The sequence below is a fragment of the Chenopodium album genome, chromosome 2 (assembly GCF_948465745.1).
Source record: "Chenopodium album chromosome 2, dcCheAlbu1.1, whole genome shotgun sequence".
NCBI lineage: Eukaryota > Viridiplantae > Streptophyta > Magnoliopsida > Caryophyllales > Amaranthaceae > Chenopodium > Chenopodium album.
Window position 1 is genome coordinate 55,665,854 of NC_137835.1, and position 11,344 is coordinate 55,677,197.

The 11,344-nt window shown below is 33.0% G+C and overlaps 1 protein-coding gene across 1 annotated transcript; it reads left to right on the plus strand.

The window, feature by feature from the left end:
• Positions 1-3,244: 3,244 nt before the first annotated feature.
• On the plus strand, positions 3,245-10,984 carry LOC145598596 (phosphoethanolamine N-methyltransferase-like). The gene is made up of 12 exons (XM_081654972.1): positions 3,245-3,549; positions 3,659-3,786; positions 6,138-6,275; positions 6,434-6,571; positions 6,968-7,111; positions 8,442-8,552; positions 8,647-8,788; positions 9,476-9,756; positions 10,073-10,234; positions 10,323-10,376; positions 10,476-10,550; positions 10,687-10,984. Exons 1-12 carry the CDS (start codon positions 3,537-3,539, stop codon positions 10,783-10,785), a joined length of 1,485 nt encoding a protein of 494 aa, XP_081511098.1. The 5' UTR covers positions 3,245-3,536; the 3' UTR covers positions 10,786-10,984.
• The last annotated feature ends 360 nt before the right edge of the window (positions 10,985-11,344 follow it).

The following is an 11,344-nucleotide window of genomic DNA, read 5'->3' on the forward strand; positions in this document are numbered from 1 at the left end:
TATTCATGTTAGTATCATGTAAGGGCTAAGGCTTTAATCTTTGATGTTTAGTGACATGCTAGGATTTGTTATTAATCTTGTTAGTATCATGCCTAGGATCTTACTATTATTATGCTTTATTTTTAACATGAACATGATTATGATTATTATTATTTTGATGATTATTATGATTGTTATGATTATTATGTTGCTTGACATATATTTATTGTTATTGCTTGATCACGCCTTTTATGCATGTTTAAAAGGAATTGATACTTTTAATCACGCTTAATAAGATAAATTAATAATCTTGTTTAGGGTTAATTTGATTATAATTCAAGTGATTGCCAATAATAGATTTATTTGTGCATTAAAATTCAACCAACATAGATAAACAAGTTTAGGGTTAATCTTATTGATTAAATGTTAGTCAGAAAGCGCACATGAATACGATCAGAATAAAGTAGAGGCCTATTATTACGGCATGTTCAATCTCGTTTATGTTGGATTTGTACCTTTATCTCCGAACTACCAGTCATGGTTCCAGACCTATTGGAGTTGACGATCTCCTGGATCGTTAAGGGGAATAACCTTCACCCTGTGAACGGTTTACAAGTTCCTAAAACTTGTTGGCGACTCTTTTGCTCTATCTTCTTTCCCATTGGACGCCACCGTACTTAAGTGTATGATCACAGTGGGGTTCAAGTTTGGGTTAATGCTTGAAATATACCCTACAGAGCTATAACGAAAAAGATATGAATGAGATACGAAACTCTATCCAAAACTGACACCCTTCCACTATTTAGGCCATATCTTTTTATCTACAAAAGATTTTAATATGATTCTAATTGGGTTAGGAAGTAGACTTCAAGATCTTTCCAACAACATATTATATGACTTATTTGGACTTCTGGATTAAAAGATATGATAAAACAAAATCCGCAAAAACTGTCTTGCAACGCCGAACGACAGGTTTTATCGCCTAGCGACAGATCCTGTCATTGGCGATAGAGGCGTGTTTTATTCCTTTTCGAACTCTAATTCTTTTATATTAATTCCGGACTATTTTCTTATAAATAGGGTCCCTGGACCTTCGTTTTCAATCATCAACTATAAACTAGAATTCTCTAATTCTTCTCTTTCTCTAAGCTAAACCTTATTCTCTCTCCCTCTTTTCTAGCCTAGCCTTTTACAAACACAATTCATCATACATTAGCATTAGACACATCTAGCCAAATTCGAAGTTGCCTTCGCCCTAGACGTGAAAGGTTTTATATTTCTGAGGGTTTGGTCCTTAATCTCTATTTCAATTATATAATTGTTTTGATTTATTATTTTCCTTGAAGTTACTAACGTGTGTATTTTGTTATTAGAAAGAGGTACGAGGCATTTAAGTAAGTGCTTTAATTGTTTAATTGATATTATGATATATAAATCATGTTTAGGTTGTTATTTTGATTCTTAGTATCATGTTTGGATGCTTTTCCTAGTATCATGTTATGATGCTTTTCTGTATCATGTTTAGGGTAAGAATAAGTTTCTTAATTATATCAAGTATGATTGTTATGATGCTTCCTATTTCTTTCTTAATAGCATGTTAGTATCGTGTTAGGGCTAAAGCATTGATTTTTAATGTTTAGTGACATGCTAGGATTTGTTATTATCTTGTTAGTATCATGCATAGGATTTTGCTATTACTATGCTATAACATGATTATTTTAATTATGATTATTATTTTTATAATTGTTATAATTATTGTTATGATTATCATGTTGCTTTATATATGTTTATTGTTATTGCTTGATCACGCCTTTTATGCATGTTTAAAGGGAATTTGTACTTATAATCACGCTTAATAAGATAATTAATAATCTTGTTTAGGATAATATGATTATAATTCAAGCGATCGCCAATAACAGTATTATTTGTGAATTAATATTCAACCAACATAGATTAAACGGGTTTAGGGTTAATCTATTGATTGTATGTTAGTCAGAAAGCGCACATGAATACGAGAAGAATAAAGTAGAGGCTTATTATTATGGCAGATTATTTGTCTTTTAGATTGGATTTGTACCTTCATCCCCGAACTTCCAGTCTTGGTTCCAGACCTATTGGAGTTGACGATTTCTTGAATCGTTAAGGGGTGTAACCTTCACCCTGTGGACGGTTTACAAGTTCCTAAAACTTGTTGGCGACTTTTTTGTTCTATCTTCCTTCCCTTTGGACGCCGCCATGCTTAAATGTATGATCATAGTGGGGTTCAAGTTTGGAAGAATGCTTGAAATATTCCCTACACAAGTGCTCATTAATAGACTCTCAAAGGCTATAGTTTTCTTCTCAGAGTTTGATATTCTTTTGGAAGATATCTTATCTATTAGTAGAACTTTTAGCTCTTTTGTTTGGTCTCATGTGAAAAGAGAGGGAAATTGTATCACCAATCATCTTGCTAAGCTAGTGCCTTTTAGGTTAAACAAGTTTGGGTCAATCACCAACCTAGAAGATTTGCTCCTTATATACTTTTAGACGCTATATTTTTATTTTAATGTACTCTGCATTTTTCCCCAAAAAATAAAAAAATAAAAAAAATCGCTCATTTTTTTTTGGTGTTAAGAAAGCCGTAAAAAGACGGGGATGAGAATCGATCTCATGTTTTCTTGAAATCGGGAGGGAAGCTCGAACCCCTTGAGCTATTTCTCACTCTCCCTCGTCCTTTAATAAAAAAAAAAAAAAAAAAAAAAAAAAAAGAAAAGTTCTTTGATTGTACTCAAGAACACATGGGGCATGTAAGAATTTGTACCACAAAGTACTCAAGAATTTGTACCCCTTGAGCTATTTCTCACTCTCCCTCGTCCTTTAATAAAAAAAAAATAAAAAATAAAAAAAAAAGTTCTTTGATTGTACTCAAGAACACATGGGGCATGTAAGAATTTGTACCACAAAGTAGATGACACAAGAGTGAATTTAATATTAGCACCAGACACGTATCAGTACCACTTTCAATTGAATTTCATTTTCTTCAAAACTTTCAATTTAATTCTCATTTTCTCAAGACTGAAATACAATTTTCACAATTTGTTCGTTTCTCGGATCACCACATAAAAAAAGGCAACCCCCTAATCGTCCAATGATGATGACCGCTTGCTGCCTCGTAAGGGTGAGAAAATACTATTAACAACAGAAAAAATCGCAATTGTTGTAGGTCCATCCCACTTTCTCTCTCCTATCATGCTAACGAGTCTATATATACCGACCCCTCAACCCTCTATTCTTTCCCACACCAAAACGTCTATCCATCATTTCTAGCGTGGTAGTTGTCTTTGGTACCCTCACTTCTTTCATTTTGAGTGATTGTTGGACTGCTCATGCGGCAGAGAGGCAGGGCTTCGAACCGTAGATCCAGGACTTTCTCTCGTTCTCGCATTGCCATTGAAGGCCGCTAAATTTTCACCATTTTCCCCTTTTCAATTACTTCTAGTACTACCCGCTCTTTTTTCTTTCCGAATCGTGTCTGTTATCCTCCTAGATCTGAAATCCATCGTTTCCAGTCTCGCAATATGGCCGCCTCAGGTTCGTGCTAATAATCTGTTTTATTGGTATGATATTGTTGATATAAATACTAATTAAAAATGATTATTGTTTTAAACTGGTTTTGGGTATTTGTGAATGGATTATTTAGCGTTGGGAATGACGGAAGAGAGGGAGGTGTTCAAGAAATACTGGGTTGAACACTCTGTTGATTTGACTGTTGAGGCTATGATGCTTGATTCTCAAGCGTCAGATCTCGACAAAGAAGAGCGACCTGAGGTATCTTCGTTTTCTTTTTCTTCTTTTGATATATTTTTTTTATGTTTTGATTAATTTGGTTGTAATGAACATCAATATTGATCCCGAAAAATTGGGATGTACACATTATTTGATGGGACTGAGACTTACTATCTTGAAAAAGCCGCAGCGGATAAGAAATGACAGTTGATTTGTTACCAAAAAAACAATAAATAGTGGACACTCGTAAAATATTTACGTACTCTTTATATTATGGAGTCCAGGACTATACCACAGTCGATAAATTTAAAGGAAAAAAAAAAAACCTGTTTAAATAGAGCGAAGGATGATTCGATTGGTTAAAACTTCGTTCTGATTAGGTGATTATGAGAGGAGAGAGAGTTGGAGAGAATGAAAAAGCAAGTAGCTAACTTGTAAATATAAGGTATCCTTAGAGAAAATGTGTTAACTTAAAAAAAAACTTCTTATAATGAAATATGTGTCAACTAAAAAGAAATGGAAGTAGTAAAATACTACTATATGCTTAAACTTACTTGGGAAATCTAGAGTAAAAAATCTGAATGATGTTTTAACACTAGTATAAAGGAAAAGATATATTTAAACCACCTTTAAATAAATTAATAATGATACTTCCGATGTTGGACTTATTATTCCTATAAACTCTCAAGACATATACTTTTATAACGTGGACACCATCTTACGAATGCCATTTGAGTACGGACTACGGAGTATCAATTCAGTCTTATTCCTGTACACGTCCATGTTCATTAAGTTAGTGATTTTATTTCATATAGATGTGTAAAAAATAGAACAATAAAAAGTAGAAACTATTATTTTATCAAGGATCTTGCTAACAAACGCCCCTACAGCGTTGGATAAACATTTAAAATATCACCTAAAGTGGTTGTAATTTGGGAAAATATGATAAAATTACGCATTAATCGGTGTAATTAAGGTTCATTTTTATTTAATGTTTCTATTTTTAATAGACGTTTGTTAGCTTTTGCCCGAGGGAGCCCCAGTTGATCTCAGAGATTAACAATCTAATTTATCTCCTCTCACAATTTAATGTGTTGAAATTTGTGCCACTTTATTATTTTACTTTTATCATTTAAAAAATAAAAGAAAATGAATAAATTGTGAGAAGAGATTAATCACATCATTATCTCAGAGATCAACTTGAATTTACCTCTTTTACCCTTTTATCAATATGACAATTTTTTAATAATTCAAGTGGTGTACATAAGTAACTACTATGCTTTGTACCAACTATTTCATTCATGTGACTTGATCTATTTTGCGCTTACCGATACTATATCTTCTCATGACAATAGTAATACTATTAAAAAAAATCTAATTTGTATTTTTGCGTATGTATATTATATTATATATTATGTATAATAGAGTGATGTTGATTAAATGCTAATACTCGTATAAAACAAAATAGTACAGTTTATAATAATAATAGCTTTTTAAAAGTTGTAAGTAGCTAAATAATGCATAAACAAAGGGGAAATGAGGCTTTAATTTAGGGGCTGGGATTTTTGGGTTAGACAAGACTTTTATTTGGAAATGAAAAGATTAATACTTAGGGCTTGTTCTCTAGAGCTTAATTTCAGTTCAATTCAATTTAACTCTAATCATTTCAGTTCATAAACAAATCATTTTAATTCTATTCAGTTGAGCTCAGCTTAGTTCAGTAAATCAGAAACACACTGTTAACGGATAATAAAAGAATTGTTATGTACTTTTTCGTTACGATTTATGTTTTATAGCTTAATCTACACATTTTTATCTTTTCTAATCACTTTTTGAAATACAGAGGCAGAAAAATGTGTTGCAAGTATATAAAAACAGAAGAAATATACAAGTATATACTCGGTTTATGATGATGGAGTTGTTGAACTTGACCACAAGTTGGTGCATAAAAGTGTATGCTTCACATGGACTACTCAAAGCAAGTTGTTGGCGTGAATTAGCTAATAACTTGATAAGTCTAGAGGAAATTAATAATTGAATCCTGTAATAGAATGACAAGATTGTGTTAATCTTTACAAATAATAGTAGTAGCTATTAGCTAGAAACATCTGATTCTATGTTAACATACTTTTAATAAGACTAAAGTATTATTAACAAACTTAATACATATAATAGTAGTAGTAATCATTAGTCTTATTAGAAACGAATGATTCTACTTGTAATTGTATTCTGTCGATTGAGAAACCATGGCATGTATGTTTCAAGACTTTGGACTATAATAATTTATTAAAGGTAAGTGGAAGTAAGAGTGTATACTCTTCATTATCTCTTGTTGCAAATGTTTATCAATGAACTGTATGAGACTTTTTAACACAAATTTTTTATGGGCACAGGTACTTTCCATGCTTCCACCTTATGAAGGAAAGTCCATGTTAGAACTCGGTGCTGGTATTGGTCGTTTTACTGGTGAATTGGCCCAAAAAGCTGGCCAGGTTATTGCTCTGGATTTCATTGAGAGTGTTATAAAGAAGGTGATGTGGAAACATGACATCTTTCTATCTCTTGATTTTCTGTAGTTTGTGTATTCTTTCTGATTTTGTAGAAATGATTACTACTCTTTCACTATGGTACTGTCTGCAAGTGCGCACTTCTCTACTTCTAACTGCTTTAATGCCTTTCTTGGTCGCAGAATGAATGCATAAATGGGCATTACAAAAATGTGAAGTTTATGTGTGCTGATGTGACATCTCCCAGTCTCAATTTTTCACCAAATTCTGTGGATATCATATTCTCCAATTGGCTACTCATGTATCTTTCTGATGAAGAGGTATACTTTGGGGTCCACCCTTAGTTCCCCAATTAACACTGGTTGTTCCGCTGTTTTCTTTAGCATGGTTGTCTAGAATGCCTTTCTAGATAATAGCTTCTTGATTTATCTGCCGTTTCTGCATTGCCATGCGACATTTAGTATTAGAAGCATTTAGTATCTACTACTACAACCAAGCATATAGTCATTATACTCATTACCATAGTGGTATATGGTTGCAAAGAGCATTTTAATTACAATCTACACCTACAACTGAAAATTTGAAGCATTAAAAAAGTAGCTTGTGAAGTTAAATCTACTATTTGTGCTAAAGTCTACCAACTTTTATCTGGTAAGTAATTTGCAAATTGTGAAAACTGCTTTAATAATTTCCCTACTTTCCTGTTAAAATTATAGGTTGAACGTCTGGTTGAAAGGATGTTGAAATGGTTGAAGCCAGGAGGGTACATTTTTTTCAGAGAATCTTGCTTTCATCAATCTGGAGATCACAAGCGCAAAAGCAATCCGACTCACTATCGTGAACCTAGGTTCTACACCAAGGTTGTGATTCATGTTTTCTTACATTTTTTTTATAATGTTTGTTATGCCCATTTCCTCTTAATTAGTTGGTTAAATCATTACGTATGTATTCTTCTTATAGCACAGGATGCAGAATTTGTTATCATTGTTAATTTGTTATCATTGACAAAACTTACATGAATGTCATTCATGTTCAGAATTAACCATTTCTCATCTGTAATCATGTAGATTGTTCTCTTATGTATGCGGTGGAAATTATTTAATTTCATTGTGTATCTGGTGATATAAGTAGTTAGTACTTTAATTAAATATCCTTGTCTTTATGCTTTGATAAGTAGTGGACCTAGATTCGAAGGCTATTATGCATCTGCTTCATTATTGCTCGTAAAACTCTAAGAAGGCTCTCACCTGTGTAATCTTGTCTTTACAATTTACAACAAGTCTGCTATGATTAGACCCTCTGCTAACTTACACTAAAGAGGATTTATAAATATTCTAGTTGGCAAATTTGATGCTGCTGATATAGTCCAATTAAAAGAAAAAAAAAAAACAAAAAAATGGATGTTACAGATGCAAATTAAGTTGGAGAGGCCTAGCAAAGATTTCAGTCATTGCTTATACTGTTGACAATCTTCACACCTACACATTTAATTTTATAATTATAGAACATGAGTAGTAGCAGCTTTTCAAATTTTGTTAAAAAAACATAAATACTGGGAAAGGCTATCTATCTGTATATGTGTATAAGCTAAGCTGGTATTTTTCAATGCATTTGAGGATTTATTGCCTTTATTTTTAATTTTAATCTATAAACTCTAGGGCTATCATGACATTTTTTAAGCTTTAGGGAAAATGGAAGCTATGTCAGATTCAATGGATGAGTGGTGCCGTGAAATATGTAGAGAGCATGCCTTCATAAATTTCTCTTTAGAAATTGGATACTCTTGAGAATAACATAAAAATCTTGGTCTCCTGTTGTAATTAGTTGGTTACGATTAGAGCTGCATCCAGCATACTCTATCAAGTAGCCTACTATGTTAAGCATAATAAGCAATTGCTAACTATATTATAATATAAAGCTTCATATATGAAATCAACAGTGTAATTACTTTATATAATTATATAAACAAAAATAAAGGCATTATATGCTATCTTAATTCTTATTATGGTCATTGTCCATGCGTCTTTGATAATTTATTAGTAAAACGTGATGTTGTGCACCTTGCATCATATTTGCTATTGGAATTTTGATTTAGATATGGAAGTACCTTATTCAATATTTCAAGCCTTTCTTCTGCTACCTCAAACTTGATACTTTGCTTCTCACTACTAAAGTCATTCATTGCTACAGGTCTTCAAAGAATGCCATATGACAGATGAATCTGGGAACTCCTACGAGCTCACCCTTATTGGATGCAAATGTATTGGAGCTTATGTCAGAAGCAAGAAGAATCAAAACCAGGTCATGGATGTTTCTTTCTGTGCCATAATTCTATTATTTACTGTGGATCACAACTAGTGAGCAACATGAACTGAAAAGTGACTTCTGATTGCAGATTAGTTGGTTATGGCAGAAAGTTGATTCAGAGGATGATAAAGGGTTCCAGAAGTTTCTGGATACGAGTCAGTACAAATTTAACAGCATCCTGCGGTATGAAAGGGTATTTGGTCCAGGCTATGTTAGCACTGGAGGAATCGGTAAGTTTGGAGTTCTTACCCTATTTATAATGTTCTGTCGTCAGTGTGCAGCTTTTTAGAAGTTGGTAAATTGATACTCCGAATAGTTATACTTGATAAATTCGTTAATTAGTTCATAAAACCTGACATGAGGATCATCTATCACAAAGATATCTGCCTTGATTCCTAGCAGTTGTCATAACAATTATAAGCAAAGACTAATTGTTTCTCATCTTAAAATCTAAAAACGAAAGACTACACAGAAATGAGGATCATTTTCTTTCAATAACTGTTCTTCGGGGAAGTGGGGGCTTCTCAGAACTATACTTCTTGTTTTGGGTTTGGTCTAATCAAAAGAAGAGAAAACATATTATATGATTGTGTTCCATAGGAGACTCCCTTCATTGTCATGACGTGTCATTGTTGATTACCATATTTTGTGCTTCATCATCAAACATATTTATGAAACTGCTCAAATTTGGTATTGAAAAGAAAGCATATGTTGTTCATTTCAAACAAACGCTTTTGAATTTGTTTGGGGTTTTTCTTTTAAAATACATCATTCATGTCGATCTTAGTTAAGATCAAATATGACCACCCCTTTACGGGTGGTATGGGTGAGTTTGAGAACTAACATTTTCTGGAATATTTTTACATGCTTTATGAAATCACTCTTGGTTTGATGTTAGCGTATTTGGTTCTGAGCAGAAACAACCAAAGAGTTCGTCTCGAAGCTTGATTTGAAGCCTGGCCAGAAGGTCCTAGATGTGGGTTGTGGCATAGGTGGAGGTGATTTTTACATGGCAGAGAACTATGATGTGGAGGTTGTCGGAATTGATCTCTCTATTAATATGATCTCTTTTGCCCTTGAGCGTTCAATTGGTCTCAAATGTGCTGTTGAGTTTGAGGTGGCAGATTGTACCAAGAAAGATTACCCTGAGAACTCTTTCGATGTCATCTACAGTCGTGATACCATTTTGCATATTCAGGTAATATGCTTTCTTTGATATTTAGGATTCAAATATTTAAGTATGTGTGAACATTTTAAATCATACTTTTTCAATTATGATTTTAAGTAGTTACTCAATTTAATGTCCAAATACTATTGTTGAAGATTTAAATTTAAATGCCAAATATCTTAGGAAAAAAAAAATCAATTAATAAATTGCTAGCTGTCCATGTTTTATTGTACTGACTTCAGAATCCACTAACTGCAGTAATCTGCATCACAACTTATGAGATAAACTTAAAGGAAAGTTCTTTTAAATGGAAAAACTAACTCCTGAACTTATTTATCATATTCAGGATAAACCTGCATTATTTAGATCCTTCCTCAAATGGCTGAAGCCTGGAGGCAAAGTTCTAATCAGTGACTACTGCAAGAGTGCTGGTCCACCTTCACCTGAATTTGCATCTTACATCAAGCAGAGGGGATATGATCTCCACGATGTGAAGGCATATGGGCAGGCAAGCTTATTGAATTTATGCTTTGTGTTTAAATTTGGAACTTCTTGATATTAACAAATTATGATCATGAGACTTTTGATTCTATTAGATGCTTAAAGATGCTGGATTTGTTGAGGTTATTGCCGAGGATAGGACTGACCAGGTCTTGCATTTAACTCGTTATTAATTTGTATTTTTATAATTTCTGACTGGGGAAATTGAAACTGAACCTTTATTTCCCTGATTTGCTGTTTGCTTTCAGTTCATTCAAGTTCTGCAGAGGGAACTAGATGCTCTTGAAAAGGAGAAGGATGAATTCATTGCTGATTTCTCTGAGGTTTGTACCATTATGCACTTTCTACTGCTTATATCTTCTATTTCTCATTGATCTTGCAAATTAAATTAAGGATCGAAATTGGTTTTGTGATAGTTTATGAAAATGATTTACATTTTATTGATGCAACGATTTTCAGCAAGATTACAATGATATAGTTGATGGGTGGAAGGCCAAGTTAGTGCGGACTAAAGGAGGTGAGCAGCGATGGGGTTTGTTCATTGCCAAGAAAAAATGAAGAATCAGCTAGTTGGTGAACTCTTCACGGGACCTTCTACTCGTATTAGTTTATCTATGTATTTTCAATCCTGAATTGTATTTGGGAGATATGCCAATAAGTAACGTGTTGCAGACTAAAAGATGATTTCTCATAATTATCTTATATATTATGGATTTACAACATTTGAGTTAAATTAGTAAATTTCTCATTCGAATCATTCTCATAAGATATAGTCAATCCACATGAGAGATCCAGTGGTTAAATTATGTGTCGTGTTTTCTGTACATTTACTAACCTCAAGAGAGTCTCGATTTTACCATAGCAATAGCATCTTTTAACTTGCTAATTAGCGTGTGATCCCGGGCTTTGCCCCGTGTAACACTTCGAATAATTTCATTTTTTATTTTAGACACTTTAAAAGACTAGTCGTTGGAGCACGCGGCAAGATAAGTAACATTCGTAGTTTTGTTCGGTTTTTGTGATATTCGTGGTTTTGTTCGGGTTTCGCAGTAGCAATGATACATGAATTTACAAGTAGTAAGTTTCTACGAGGAAATATTTATAGAACGACAATTTT